This window comes from Gopherus evgoodei, chromosome 10, assembly GCF_007399415.2.
Source record: "Gopherus evgoodei ecotype Sinaloan lineage chromosome 10, rGopEvg1_v1.p, whole genome shotgun sequence".
NCBI lineage: Eukaryota > Metazoa > Chordata > Testudines > Testudinidae > Gopherus > Gopherus evgoodei.
Window position 1 is genome coordinate 42,063,981 of NC_044331.1, and position 15,885 is coordinate 42,079,865.

At 47.6% G+C, this 15,885-nt stretch overlaps 1 protein-coding gene across 7 annotated transcripts in view; it reads left to right on the forward strand.

Annotated features, from left to right (window-relative positions):
- CSNK1G1 (casein kinase 1 gamma 1) overlaps positions 1-15,472 on the forward strand; it is a 320,905-nt gene extending 305,433 nt beyond the window's left edge. For 5 of the 7 annotated variants that reach the window (XM_030578653.1, XM_030578658.1, XM_030578666.1 and 2 more), the window contains 2 exons: positions 1,177-1,283; positions 8,839-15,472. In XM_030578653.1, the coding sequence (XP_030434513.1) occupies positions 1,177-1,283; positions 8,839-8,893 (162 nt within the window). In that variant the 3' untranslated portion in view covers positions 8,894-15,472. Of the gene's footprint in view, positions 1-1,176; positions 1,284-4,936; positions 4,980-8,838 lie in introns of those variants that run through there. The other 2 variants (XM_030578655.1, XM_030578656.1) reach the window with 2 other exon arrangements.
- The last annotated feature ends 413 nt before the right edge of the window (positions 15,473-15,885 follow it).

The following is a 15,885-nucleotide window of genomic DNA, read 5'->3' on the forward strand; positions in this document are numbered from 1 at the left end:
TCTCTGGAGCTCAGGTCATCCTAGCCCAACAAGGAGTACCTGGTAACACCATGAGTCCTGACATCTGACAGCAGCGTAGGCCATACTGCTTCCCAGACTTAGTTATCACCATTACAACCTCGATCTCTAGCTCTTCCTAAATGTGGGATAATAGCAAGTGGTATGCATGGTACTTTGTCTTTGCCTTCTGACAGGGTAATAGGAGTGGGAGCAACCATACATCATTCACCACTTGGCCAGGATGTGCAGTCACTTCAAGAATCTGCAGTTGTAAAGGTTTTCAGTAGTACTCAAGAGTGCCTGGTGCTTTCCAGATGAGTGTAGAGGGCCAACCAGAGTAGCTACAGTCTGGTCTTCAGTGAACCTGTTCCATAGTCATTGTCATCATAGTTGCAGCTGCTGTAGTATGGTGACTGAGTTTCTCAAAACCTCCTCCTTGTTCTCCTGGCTACACTATCTTGGACTCTTAGGAGCTGGAGAACGGGGTGTTTTAAAACCGTCAATGGTGACAATGGTTGAGCAGCCAGTGATGTGAGTTATATTGAGGGAAATGTAAATTAGGGTTCAAGTGCATACCTTGCCACAAGAAAATTATTTTTTTAAAGCAAAATAATTCACTCCTCTGAGGAAAATGAGGTAGAGTGTGTTCCCAAATCAGTGCCTCTGCCATCAGGGGCAGTGACTAGGGCAGAGGAGTTACTGACACTCAGGCTACTAGTGGACCATATTCAAGTGGTGCCTCTGTCAGTTTGTATCCAAGTGCTAAGGAACCAGATGTTACAAGGGCGGAAGTAGGAGTCATAGGATGAAACAAAGAAAAATTAGTTTGAATATAAGAGACAGATTGTGGCACAGCCTCCCAAGGGAAGTGGTGGAAGTCCCATCATTTGATCCATTAAAACAAGCACTGTGGAGAATGGATTGTAGAGAACAGGCCTACTTCGGCACTCAGTCACTGCTGTGGGACGTCTCATTGAATTTTACAGACTTCTAGGAGGGTATACCGTGGCCGGGAGGAAGGCATCAACAGTAGAAAGTGCCTTATACTCATGCTGTAGGTTTTACATGTTCTTCCTACAGTATCCATTGTCAGGACAGGCCTATCACTCAATTGTGAGCTGCTGACTAACCCTGCCAAGAGACTTCATTCCTAGCTGCTTTTGTTTTGTGTTTCAGGTGGTCAGTTCAACTAATGGAGAACTGAATGTTGACGACCCAACAGGGGCACACTCCAATGCACCAATCACAGCACAGGCCGAGGTGGAAGTGGTGGAGGAAGCTAAGTATGTTTGCTTTACAAATAGTGTCTTCACTGATGTTTTAAATTCTCTGTATTTAAAAGAAGTGAGATTTTTACCTGTTTAAATATTTGATGCTTGTATCCATATCTTTTCCTTGAATATCGCTGCTTTTTGCATGGTACCTGTGTGTTGCTGCTGCCTCTTTTCTCTGTGATGCCTGGAGAATGTAACTTTTGGCTAGAGCATGCGTTGCAAACGAGATGATGGTAAACAATAATTGGAAAATCAAGTATGTGACTCCTGGTGCATCTTCTCTGAGTTGGAGGTGTCTCCTTTGCTCCTGCTGTGGGCACAGAAACAGCTCAGCCCTGGGTCAGTGAAGGAATTGTCAATCTAGCAACATTGTATTCCTGCCTGGGAGACCTAGGGGCCATGTAGGCAGAGTGGTCTGAAAATAGCCCTGGCAGGGCTTTTGCCGTGAATCTTCCCTAATCCAGTCCAGTAGGTGCTGAAAGAGGCTGAAACTGTAACTAGCCCTTCTGCCTGTGAGGCTGCTAAATCTCCCTTCGGGCCCGCCAGCGTGGGGTAGCAGGATGTTTGTCCATAGCTTCTCAGGATATGGGGCGGAGGGGCGGGATTGCTGACTTGGCCATTGTGCTTCTCTTGCATGTGTGCTGCCCTCCGGAACCACTGGGTGGCACTTTGCATGATCTTTGTTAAACAGGAGCTAAGACGTGGAGCCTGTTGTCCACATGAGCAGCAGCCCAGCTCCTGCCCCCTCCTCTGAACCAGGAAGGGCTTTGAACCCCACTGTCACTGGCAGGGGGTTGAAGGCTCAGTCATGGCTTGAGAAAACTGACTTCCCCCACAGAGTGCTGAATGGTTCGAAGGCTGCCTTTGAACCGGCTCATGTGCCGGGAATTGCTCCATGATCTGGGCCAGAGGTGACGGGGAACATGCAGGGTCACATGCAGAGGTGAAAGTAGGCTGGTACGCCCCAGTACAGTGTGCCAGCAAGAGCCAGTGCACCGTACTGAGACAGATCAGCTTCTCCTGGCAGCAGTTTAAAGGATCTGGAGCTCCCAGCAGTGCCTGAAGCCCCGGGCCCTTTAAACTGCCGCCAGAGCCCTGCTGCAGCGGAGCTCCGGGCCCTTTAAAGCTCCGCCAGAGGTTGGGGCCCCCTCTCATGGTGATTTAAAAGGCCTGGGGCTCCACTGCGATAGCAGCAGCTGAAGCCCCGGGCCCTTTAAATCACCCCTGGGGCTCCCAGCCCCCTCTGCAGCTGGTAGCTCAGGGGTGATTTAAAGGGCCTGGGGCTCCCAGCTGCTGCTACCACAGCCCTAGTCCCGGGCCCTTTAAATCCTGATTTAAAGCACCTGGTGTTAAAGGCCCCGCCTCTTCCAGTGAGGCCCTGCCCCCTCCTCAGGACTCCAGAGTACCTGTAAGTCCTTTAATTTACTTTCACCCCTGGTCAAATGCCCCCTAGATTTGCTGCTTGGCATGTACTTAGCATGCTTCCATGGACTGAGAATACTCGGTAACACTGCCCTCACTCTGCCTCCCACTACTGGCGGGCACAGTCATCTCTGATCTGGGCCACAATGTGGCTCAGTGGAATTCTTATTGCTTGGCAGGCATTGTGTTTCTTGGTCTTTCGGGGTGGGGAGTCTTTTGCTGGAAATGGAGTGAAGGAGGATAAGAAACTGCCAGTCCTGGGTCAGAAAGGCTTGAGGTGCAAAGTGTCTGTCAAGCTGGCATCAACGGTGAGCACCAGTCTCACCCCTGCTATCCCTGAGAGTGAGTGGCTCTTTGTCATCATCCATTCCTGTGCCCCTTGGAAATCACTTCCACGGTGCGTATCTCACCATTGACCCATGTGGGAAGTGAGCTACAATAATCATCTTGCAGCGAGGAGCCCTAGTAACATCTTTGTGTTCCCTTCCCAGCCAGGGGATGCAAGAGCTGAGGGGCTGTGTGCCTCCTGTAAGCTGGGCAGCTACAAAAAGGCAGCTTGTGGTGTTGGCCACTGCCCAATATGGACAGTGCAGCTAACAGGGACTACAGGTCCTAGCTGTCTTGATCGGAATGACTGTGCTGCATTGTTTGCTGGGACGTGTACTCTGTGGGCTGCACCTCTAGTAGAGCACAGTGGCTGCAGTCCAGTTATGCAAATTTCATAGATGTGGCCTTCAGCCTCCTGATAATTTGCCAACACAGCCCTCAGTTGTGCACAGTTTGGGCCCCACCAGTGGCATAGCCAGGTGAAGGGAACAGGGGGAGCAATTTAAAAAAAAAAAAGGGGGGCCACCCACTGCAGCACTTTTACTCGCCCAGCGGTGCTCTGAGTCTTCGGCGGCAGACCCTTCACTCACTCAGAGTGTCTTCAGTGGCACTGAAGGTCCCGCCGCTGAAGACCCGGAGTGCCGCCAGGTGAGTAAAATTAAAACACTGCAGCAGGTGGTGCCTTTTTTTTAAATCACTCCCCCGGGTGAGTAAAAGGTACCAAGAAATTGAAAAGGTGCCACTTGTGCTCAGTGGGGGAGCGGCCGCTCTCCCCCCCCCCCCAAGCTATGCTACTTGCCCCACCCCAGCTTATGGCCAGATGTAAGAAAGGATCAGCAAGAGTTCCTCTGGGACAGGGACTGTCTTTTTGTTCTGTGTCTGTACAGTGCCTAGCACAGTGGGGGCCTGGGCCATCACTGGGGCTCCTTGGTGCCACCACAGTACAAATAATCAATATAACCTATTAGCCTGTCTTGGCATCAGCAGTTATTTGCTTTACTGTGAGGAGGGACAATGGTTAGGAGTCAGTTTCCCCTTTCCAGTCCCTAAGTTTGTGGTTTGAGTCTCCTTTTGGTGATCATGTGACATTCCAGTGGGGACTGTCTTGTACTGGCTGATCTAGTCATGATTACCCTGTGTAGACTACTGGGTTCCTGTTAATAAACAAGATGTCCCCTCGTCTTTGCTTGCAAAGTGTCTCTATCACACAAGTCCAAACTTGTCCTCCCTTCAGTTATTTGAGTATGTCAGGAGGCTGGAGGTCTTGTGGACACAGGCAACCAGTTAGCCTGATGCTACTGCTCTGTAGTAAGGTGGACCACTCAGAGGGAGGGCCAGGGCTAGCTGGATTGCCTGGCTCCCTGCCAGTTTTTGAGGTAGTGTATTGGGAAAAGTGGAGCCGTGTCTCACCTCCCTGCATCTGTGGGCAGGCAGGGAGAGCCAGCACAAATGCTGCAGACTCCGCTTGTGCTGGTGGTGTAAGTGAATGAAGGGACTCCCCCTCCCCAGCAGCTGTGATCAACATGGCATCTCATCCATGCCATAAGCCACCTGCACACAGCCCTTGTCTGACAGTCTGTGGTTTGGATCCCCTTCCTGGTGGGCCAGCCACAGACTTCCCTGATGGCATACTCCTTGTTGACACTCTAACGTCCTGGTATGTTTGTCCCAGGCCACAGGACAGTGAAAACACATCCTACTTCTGAGCAGTGATTTGTCAGGGTACCTCTTGCAATGAGCAGTGGGTCCTCAGGTGGAATAGGGAATAGAGAGGGTGGGTGGGCAAGGCATATGTGTCTGCCAATCTGCACTGCATGTTTGCATGGCTCGCAGTGACATGCTTTCATCCCACCTCTGTGAACTAATTGCTCTTTCTTCCTTTCTGTGTTTTTCTCTCTACACACTTTCTGTAGCTGCCTGAAAATGCTCAACTTGTGGTGAGTCCCTCTCTCCAGTCCCCGGGCAAGGGGGAGCGGACCAGACTAGACTGGGATTGGCAAAATCAAACCAACCAAAACTGTCTAATAGCTGCACAAGTTAGAAATCCAACCCAGTGCAGTTATTGCAAATACAAGGGTGGGGAACACATGCAGGATGGGCGTGTGTGTGTGAGAGGAGGCCGCGGTAGGCCAACCAATTGAACTAATATTTGGACTGATCCATTGAAAGCTAAAAAAAAATTTCTCATCCTTTGTCTGTTCAGCTTAATGTATTCACCAAACATGCAAGAGTATGAGCAGATAATGTCTAAAGGAGTTGGGCAGAGTCCGGACCAGGCTGAAAAATCTCTCAGGGAATTCCTCACAACAGATGGTTCTGCATGGAAAGCTGTGTACACCATGCCAGTCTCCTGGGAACAGTGTGCTTGTGGCTCCTTCCATGGAAGACTTGCTTATATGAAAGTGAGCAGGGCAGGGTTCCCATCAGCAGATGTGGTGGTCAAGAGCCACGGTCCTCAACCTCTTCCATAGTGTGATCTCCTGCCTCTTAGCTGGGACCTTCCTCTCATTTGGCAATCTGAGAAGGGCAGAGTGATCATGGCCCACAGGCTGAGAACCCCTGATCTTGCTCCAGGTTGGTGGGGACTAGGTGGCTGCCTTCAAGAAAGTTTCTGCAGCTCAAGGACTGAGGGAGAAAGACCGGGGTTTTCATCAAAGAGGGCACACAGGCTGGAGTGGCTGCTTTCTGAGCCTGCTGTTGGTGTTATGCTCTTCCCCTTTATCACTATTACCCTTGAGTTCCAGTGGGGACCCTAAGTAGTAACACTCAGCACTTTTATAGTACGGAGTGCTTTCCAAGCACTAGCTAAACTGTAATCCTCAGGACACCCCTTTGAGGAGTACATGAACCCCTGGTTTTGCAGATGGGGAAATTGAGGCGCAGAAGTGAAGTGAGTTGTCTTAGATAATACTGAAGATCAGTGGCAGAGCCAAGGATAAAATCCAGGAGTTCCAGACTCTGTCCACTCATTCATCTTGCCTCACAGTGGGTTTTGAGGGAGCCCATGTTCAGCTACAGAGACAGGAGTAGAATGTAGGGAGTTGAAACCTCACGGCCCCATGTGTGGTGAAGAATGTCCCTGCATGGTGGCAGACTGGTCCTTCTTTGCCCTCCTCTCCACTGGCACTGCCTCCAGTATCTCTGGCATCTCTTTGGCTTCTCTGTGTGTCGTACTCTGGGGCTGTTCTTAGACATTGTCTGCACGCACAAAGGTCACGTTCTGTATAATTGTCAGCCTGTCTTACTCTTTTATTTTGTTGTTTCTGCCTCTGCCTGTGTTAACAGCTCTCAGGACTTCCTTTCCTGAACCCTTCCAAACTGAGCAATGGCGCCCTCTGTCTGAACAGTGGGGGCCAAAAGAGAGCAAAGGAATTTCCAGGGAAAGAAAGAGCTAGAAATCAGTCAGGCCCTTGAAATCTGGGGCAGTGAGTGAATCTTGGCCCTGGTTCTCCTTCCCTGATCAGATATGTGTGTTTGGTAATCCCTCAGACATACTCCTGTCCTGTTTCTCCCCATGACAGTTCCCTTCTCCTTTTACTGGTGCCTGAGTCCTGAAGGAAGGTGGTTACTGTGGGAGGAAAACAGAGTGCTACTGGGTGGTTAAAATGAGTGAGGGCATATGGGTGGCTCAGGACATTGGTGGAAATTCTCTAGCCTGTGTTATGCAGGAGATCAGATGAGATGTCCCTTCTGGCCATCCCAGTTATGAACCTCTAGGTCTCTCATCCAAAACCATCTTAGTGTGATAGTGTCCAAAGTCATTACCATCTGATGGTTATCCAGGGCCTATGTGAAATGATCCATTTGCTAGTGACAGGGTATTCATGTCACGTATTCACCACCCCTACCTCCATAACAGACCCTCCTGTAGACAGGGCCAGCTCCAGGCACCAGCTCAGCAAGCAGGTGCTTGGGGTAGCCAAGAGGAAGGGGTGGCACGTCGGGTTCTTCAGCAGCAATTCAGCGGCGGGTTCCTCTTGGAGGGAAGGACCTGCCACCGAATTGCCGCCAAAGAAGAAAGCAACGCATTGGGGCTGCCGCTGATCACGATCGTGCACTTTTTTCCCCCCACTGCCCCGCTTGGGGCAGCAAAAACCCTGGAGCTGGCTCTGCCTGTAGGAAATCTCTGGAGGGAAGCTAAGGGTAAGCCATGGAGACTCAACTGCCCATCACCCTTAGAGGTGATTGCTGCTGGCTGGGGCTGAGATGCATAGGCGGGCATGGTGTATGTACACTTGCCTTCTTGTTGCCATTTCTGTATCTGCTCATGGCTATATGGAGGGTATCGCTGTCCTGGGCTGCCAGTCTAGCACCTCTCACTAGCAGTAAGTGTGCTTACTAAGACGATTAAGTAGTTATCCCTCATTTTCAATCACTTGTAATTGGGCTGAGACAGGAGAGGGCATGCACTCTTCGGGGCAGTAGTGTATATTTCAGCTCTCAGATAAATACCCATATTAAAAACTTGTTTAGAGCCGCCGCTGACCCAACAGAAAATGAGTCTGCCTGCAGATGTTGCTGCCGTTCTGTGGCATAGCTTCTCAATGTCTTTGCTCCTGTGTACTTGTTAGAAGTACTGGCATGAAAACAGGATTTTTGCATACCTCTCCACCTGTTCCTTATTCTTCTCCTCCCTCCTCAAAGGCCATAACCCTAATATCACAACTGGTCACTGAGGAAATAGTTGTGAGTCATGGGGAAGAGGATAAGCAGCACAGCAGCAGGTGAACTTGCAAAGTACAAAAGTCTTTCCATGCAGATGTTCCTGACACTAGAACCTGAATACAGAGTTGTCTTTAAATGCCATGTAATTCCTGAGGAACCAGCTGGAGCTAACAGACTGGGTGACTCATTTTAGTATATCCCACAAACAAAACCTGCATCTTTCGAGGATCAGCTCTGAAGGATGTTTATTTCACACCACCTCGATCTCCATTACGCTGTCTTTTAGCCTCCCTGTTCACTGTGCACTGATAGCCTTCCCCGCCCCAGATCAGGGAAGAAGCAGGGGTTGTATATTTGCAGACTAAACTATTGGTCTTTAAACTGAAACTTACCATCAGTCAAGGGTTCAGTAAAGGAAGCTGGCCCCCAATCAGACCTTTTCAGAACTAGTCCTTTTCAGCTTACCATGAGCAGTTTAGAAACACAGCACATCATGTGACTGAAAATATTTAGTCAGGCCTGATTCAAACCATTTCAGCACCTTTTAGGGCACAGTTGATTAATAGTTTTGGGCAGAGGGAAACAGCCTGTTAGTGTCTCTCACCTGTTTCCTGCACTCCCAGCAACTGGAGATCCCTGTTCTGCTGCAAGACTTCATCTGCCTCCCCTGTTGGCTATTGTGCCTTATTTCCTTGTTCCCAATTAAGTTCCTTGGGGCAAGGACCTTAGCTTCATACAGCATCTGGCACAGCCAGTTCCTGATACTGAGCATGGCCTTCGGTCATCAGCAAAACATAAATAATAATGATCAGTTGAACTTCCTCTTCCATAAGAGCAAATCCCAGTGTGTGAAAGCACCTGGCCACCTGCCTTTATGGTGATCCATTGGCCCTTGTCTGAGCACTGTACTGCTGCCCCTTCTATTGTGGGCTAGACTGGTCTGCTGTTGGCCTCGTGGACTTTCCTCCTATTGGAGGAGGTATTGGTAGGTCTGTTTTGTCCTTAGTGCTGGACTTGTTGAGATCCCATTGCATGTACTCTGAAGGAAGGGAAGAAGCCCACCCTGTGCAGTTCATGGAAGTCGGGGGTGGGGGAGGCTGCTGGAGGGTCTAGTCCACTCTACTGACCTGCTGTGCTCTTTGTGCTCCAGGTGCTGCTGCTTCTTTAAGAGGAAAAGGAAGAAGACTGTGCAGCGTCACAAATGACCGGTGCCTCCTGGAGACTTGTGGGAACTCCACCTGCAGCTCCTGCCATGTCTTACTGAAAGGAGCTTCTCTCTAGGGGGAGGAGGCGACATAGGAGAAAGAGAAACAAGTGACATTTTAAACCAAAAAAGAGAGAAGAAAATCGTTCCAAAACAAACCGCTCTGGGGTGGATCTGCTCCATGGTCTACTCATTCGCTCCAAGCCTGAAGCTCTTTTTGGGATCAGGACTGCAGCTGGCTCAGGTTGCCAGGTGGACTGGCTGGCTGACCCTCCTTCCCATTGTTTACGGCAGAAGGCATCATTCACTCAAACCTGAGAATTATGCTTTGTTTCCTGCTCACTTTACTCCCCCTCACACACTCTCTGCCCATCCATCCTCCTCCCTCCCCAATGGAAATGCCCCTGGGAGGCTTCTTTGGCTAAGGGGAGGGCGATAGGTGATTGTCTGGGCAGGAAAGACATGTGGGAGAAGCGCCTGGCGGGTATGAGGCAATTTCTCCCTGCAGTCCCTTTCAGTGTCAGCCTGTACTGCCAGCCTGGCCAGGTACAGCAGTGGGACACAGGCTTCCTCGGGAACAGTTATGCTGTAGCGTGAGACTTGCAATCTACTGTTCCAGTCCCTTGGGTTCTCTGGCTTCCTTGTTCGCTCACTTCTCCAACTGTAACAGAGCAGTGCGGATTGTTTTAAAGAAACTGACATTGTTGCACTTTTTATTATTTTTTAGCATTACAGATGCATATTGTGTCTGTAGATTTTTGCATGGACAAGTGATGCTGGCACAGACAGACATTCAGCTTGGAATGTGGAGGGGTGCAAAGAATGTCCTTAACCAGAGGGTTTGCTTGCAACATCCAGAAAACCCTAAAGCTAGTCTGGGGTTCCTATCACCCATTGTGGGTCATGCGCTGAGAGAAACCTACTTGAATTTTGAATCATCCTTTGTAGCTGCCAGTGAATGTCCCTACCATGGTTTCCTACTTGGTGCCTGACATAACCAGCCTGGAGTTGGAAGGCATAGCTTTCTGTTGGAGCAGGGAGAGGCATCAGCCTTGCTGAGCTGGAGGAATTTTCTCTGGGTAGACAAATAGATGTGGATTACATAATTGGAAACCTAATGTTTCCCAAACTGTAGATATTTTGTATGGCAGGGTGGCCTTCTAACTTCTCAGATGGTTTCTGGGAAGTTGATTATGGAGTATGCACCTTTTCTTTCAATTTACTGAATGCTCTACAATGGAAGTGTTAGAGAGCGCAAAGCTACCCCAGCAAGGAGTGGACACTTAACTGTCTTACAGTGACTGCATCTGCAGGTGGCCAGATAGGCTGCTCAAATCAGTCCTTGTGTAGGCTTCAGGAGCGCTCTGCAAGCTGCCTAGGCCTGAGTACAGGCGCAGAGCTCTCTGTGGGGCCTGGAGCACACACCATGCAGTTCTCCCTGAAGTGGGAGCAAAGGTCTTTTTAACACACCATTCTTGAGCCAAACCATTATTTAGCAAAGACTTAGGGCACTTTGCACATGAACTCTCATATCCCAGAGTCGGGATTGCTGAGCTCTGAGGAGGCAGCTGTGGTTACTCCTGGGGGAAATTGTTTGGGGTGAGTGTGGCAAAAGTTTACAAGAGCTAAAGAAGCTTTTTTGTGGAGGTTAGGAATTGGTTCCTCCTGCTTTGCCTGTTTGCTTATCACATCAGCGTGGGATTAGACCCCTCATTTCAGGGGCGGTAGTTGTCATGTAGCTAGGGCTCTCCGACCCCAGTGCTTGAATTCCCTACAGAGGCAGAGTATGGAGGCTTTAATATACCATCTCTTCCAGCTGCCTCTGAGTGCGTGTAGTGGCATGCACTGAAAGGGAAGCGATGGGAGTGCTGGGAAGACACAAGGAAGGAGTGTTTATGTTTCAAGGGTGGGCAGAGGCTCCCTCCCCCTTCAGGCAGAGCAGCAGGAAGGCAGGCGAGCCCTCTGCTGCAGTTCAGTGGTTAGGATTTGTAGTGTGAAACTCAGCCCCTTTTTCTGCTCTCTCGGAGAATCCCTTTGGGGTGTTTCTCAGCTGCTAGCCATTTTCTGCTGGGATCTTAATGCCTTATTCAAATGGAAAGAAAGCAGATATAGCCAAGGGTTTTGCTGCTCTTTCCTCTCTCCACCACTGGGGTGAAGTTAAGCTGCAGGCTGGCTTGCTCTTCATTCACTAACCCACCAAGAGATTTGTAAACCCACCATTTTAATTCTGCAAGATGTTTTCCGTTAAGTGTAACAAGTGGGGTGCACAAGGAAAGGACTTTCCATTCCCCATGAGTGTGGCTGCTTGGACTCCCTAACCCCTTTTCTTTCTCCCAAGGAGAGGAGGGCAGGGGACATTTAATCGCTTAGTTTTGCCGCTCTGCCTCTTCCTGAACTCTTCCACTCCTGTTGACTTTCTAAGAAGTCAGGCTGTTTAAAATGAGCATTTCCTCAGACTCTCACCATAGGAAACCATGGTTCGGCATCTTAGGGGGAGGGAGGTGCAGGAATTTGTGGGGAGAAAGCAGTTGTATGCTCCCAGCTCTCCAGATTGTACTGAGCCCTGAGGCACATGCATTGCTGCCCTCCTAAACCCCATTAAGTGCCTGTTACCAAAACTCAGAGGAGAAACTCAGTTCCTTCTGCATTTCCTGACATTGTTCAGTCATTCCTAACTCTTTCCAATCAGGGAGTAGCTTGTAGTTTGCAAAGTATGTGTGGGAGGGGAGCGTTTCTGCATTTTTTTTGTTCTTAAATATTTTTAAGCAAGTGAATGTATTTGATTGGTAGAAAATTTTCCTTGTTTTTAAGAGGGTCAGTTTGAAAGCCATTTCATGCCCCCACTACTGCTTTGCTCTGGGGAGTTAGTTTTCTTTTAATCCTATGATAATGTATATGTAGGGGAGGGAACGTCTCTCCCCAAGGCATGCTGGTAATGCTCACTTATACCAAGCCCTCTTGCACTATAGTCATACGTTAGACTCTTCAGAAGGGCAAAGGATGTAAAAAGCGGGTAAACAGTAAATCTTATTCTAAGGAGACTATTTAACCGAGGAGGTTCAAGAAGTGACTGGTGATAAAAACCAGATTGAGCGGGCCCGTCTTATGGTAGGGATTAGAGCATTAAACCCACCTACATTAATTCCATGCCTCTCCTCCCCCCTGGAAGCTAATGTATTAGTTGGTATATACCTGCATTCTTCAAAGAAGATGAGAGGAGAGAATCTCAGATCACAGCTGGACGGTGGAGCTGCTGAGCGGGAGCATCATCTGGCTGTCCTATGCTTCCTTCGCATGGCCTAATACTGCAGCTGGATTTCCAGACGTGACTCCCCTGCAGCAGGGACCCACCAGTGTTCCATTGCAGTCTCCTGAGGTCTCAAGTGAGGTTTTCAATAAAATATTGCACTGCTGTATTGAACTCCATGTATAGATGTAATTATTACCCCTTCCTGAGAACACTTACAGATGTTTTCTCTGCTTCAATCTCAGCTCTCTTGGTAACCCTTCCCTCCTGTATTAAAGAAGCTCTGAAACCCTCTTTGAGGGGATCATGTACAGTATGGGAGCTTTTGAAATGCTTTTTCTTTCTTTAAAGCCATGAACAGTCCAGCCTTATATAGCTTAGCTAAGGAATGCTGGAACTAACCCTCTTCTCTGCACACTTCCCCTGTCCCACTTCCCTGATAAAAGAAAGCAGGCACTTCACTGGTGACTTTGGGGTCTATTGTTTGAACACAAATGGATGTGAACTAATCAGAAATGTGCTAACCACGTGCAGCATAATCAGTAGTCCTTTTGTATGTCAACTACAGTGTGGCAAAACATCAAATTTGTCTTCCCCAAATGGCAAGAGCATGACCTACTCCTGCCTCCTGGCCAGTACACTACAGAAAGGCTGTGCCACTACAGCAACTGAAAATTCAGCAGCAGCTCTTGCTTTAGCTGAACTCTGGAGTTATGCTCAGTCCACATCAGAATCTAAGCAGAACATAACATCAGCAGGTTGTGTGCAACATTGTGAAACCCCAGCTCATGAGGGAGGGTGGAAATTACTTGCACTCATGTTGAGCATTGTCTTCCTCATTGTCCATAATTTAGCTGCTCTGTTGTGTGTAAAGTGGAGGACAGGTGCTTGTGAACCAGATATCTAGTAAGCAATGCTTGGGTAGTTGAAATGAGTCAACTAATCTGCTGAACTGCCATGATCAAGAGGTTTCCAGCATGCAAATAGCAATTGCTTATTTATTCTCAGTACAGCTGGAAAAAATGCATTAAAGCAGCTGCTCCTTATTAGCCAAAAGAAGCATCTTCTAAAAGTAGCTTTCAATATACTTAGACAGAAAAAGCTCACATAGCATTCTGTCTGTGATGATTCTCAATGTTAGTAACTGCTTAATGCCCGGGGCTGTTTAGCTGGAAACCTCACTCCTACTTGATCACAGCCTTCAAAGTAATCACTCTTTTAGCATGAACTGTATCTGATAGTTTCCAGAACCACTGCTCCCAGGAACACTCGTGCTCTTTGAGAAGGAAAAGAAACCTCAAAATGGCCTTCTCCTGGCTCTTTAAAACATCTATATGAGGCCATCTCTTCTTTTGTGGTTTGATTGTTTCCAGTAACCAATTAGCAAGCAGTAACTTCATAGTATTCCGTTTTGACCCAGGATTCTGACATGAGTAACATGTCTGGGTTCCTGAGCTTGTTGCATGGCATCTGTAAATAGAGAGCAAGCTGGAGACTGAGCTGAGCTGAGCCCTTCCTTGGTAGTGCTTGTTATTTCAGATTGTGTTTCAGAGGGAGTGCTGTTTAAATCCCCAGAGGGAGCTGAATGTCCAAAAACGGTGTCCATACAGCCATAGCTGCCATCCTGTGCTCCCCTGCAAACCAGCATATCTGAGTGTGAGAGAGAGAGTGCTAAAGGCATATAAATGGGGAAACTTTGCTTTCTACAATACCACTGACATTCCGGGGAAAGTCTTTCTGACCTGCTTGCAGGCCTTGAATGCGGGTGACAGCTGCCAGCTCCATCTCTTTGTCAAGGGTTGGTTTGTAAGTGAAGTTTCAGTTACCAACTTCTAGGTGAACATTCCCCTCTGCAGGATACTTGCAATTTGCACAGTGTTTGGCGGTACCGTGCCCTAGATCTCTTACTGTACTTGAGTGACTGTGTGGTTTTAAAGTGTTGGGTGTTTTCAGTTACATTTCCAGGTAACTGACTACAGCAGAATTTGTTTCTCGGGCTTAATAGTTGTACAATAATAGGTGATATATACTGATTCAGATCTATTTGAATAGAGAACATGAAAAATGTATTCCCTACATCCAAAAGGAACCCCTCTCCAGTATTTGTGTAAAGATGTGTGTAAAGCTGGGCTTCAGAGTCTGAAATAAGTGAACACTTCTCTGTGGGTTTCTAGTTTGATTGACCAAACTTCATATTTTAAAGAAACTTCAGACTCTCTGACCAAGATTTTTTTCTTTTCTCACTCCTCTCCCCACCTTTCTGGGGCAGTCTCAACATGCTCTTTAGTACATCACAAGTATTTCCAGGGCAAGAGATCAGAGCCTTGGGACCTCACTGAATTCATACCAATTGAAGCAAGGGCCAGGTTCTGATCCCCCAGAGTAGGGAGAAACCACCCAGAACAGGGACAGTTCTCTGTGTTGTCTTTGCCCTGCCCAAATCACAGGTGCAAGCCAAGCCAGGAGGAATACAGGCAGGAAAAGGCTTTAAAAGACGTCTAATCCTTTAGGGAGTGTCTCAGGAAAATGATCTTCACAGTAGATGCTCGTTCCCCATCTGTATCACTCTAGCTGCACAGTTCAAGCAACTCTGAGAACCTTGATTTTTCCAAGTGTTCTTGGAAGAAAACAAGTGACAAGTTCTCTCTTCCCAATTAGAACAGCAAGCTGGTCCTGATAAAGTCTTATTTGTAATTATCAGACAGAGAGAAGAGTATCCTCTGGGAACATGTAGATTATACCAAATACACCACAAACCCCCAAATGAAAACTACTGTCAAGTGATTAATTCCCACTGGAAACTTTACCAGCTATAATTTATTTTGTCTATTTCTTTAATTTAGCCCTTTGTACTTTTGAGGGGATGTTAATTGCAACTTTTTTACTGTAAAATACATGAAAATCAGCTGTGGAAATCATTTTTTAAATATTGTGTGGATGTCTGATTCTTGTTTAAAATGCCTTGAGTTTTTTATCTTTTGTTTTAAATATGTAATGCAATGTTTTATTCATATTTCAGGCACTGGTCTCAAAGCTCAGCTGTGAACATGGAACTTGTAGTATTTTTTAACATGAATGTCAATTTAAAATGTGTTTGAAATGGTTCAACCAGGATAAGGGCTTATACCATGGGGAAGACCCCTCCAGGGGGAGCTCCTTTCCATCAAGAAAATGGGTCCTGCTTACTGTTGGTTTCGCTTTCTGATTTGCCCATTACTGGGGTATCAGGAGAAACACAACAAATGTGATCTTTAATTACTCCCCTTCCCCTTTTGGGGGGCAGGGCTCGCATTTGCATCCTTTTTGTATGTAAAATAAAATGTCTTACCTTTACTGTCTGTTCCCACTTCTTAGTCTTTTATAAAGTTTGATTTATGCATTCAGGATCTTATATGGGCCAACCTGCCCATTTGAAATGTCAGGCAAATAGAGGCAGCTGCTCTTGTAGTGCATAGCTTGTATGCGCTGTTGAGCAGTAGCAACAAGGGAGTATGCTTATCCCAAACAGACAAAATACCATTGGACCAAATACCTGTCTCACTCCTCTCCAAAGGAGGTGTTCATCTGAAAAATGTAAATGTAATACACAGCTTTGCAAAATAGCATGAAAACTTTTTAGTCCAGGCAAAAAAATCTGGTAGCTAGGCAGACCACCCTATTACCATTAGCAGCTTATCATAGTGTTCAAAGCTATCTGAATAGCAAACTCTCCTTTTCCCTGATCACTGTTGTCTCCTTCATGAGAG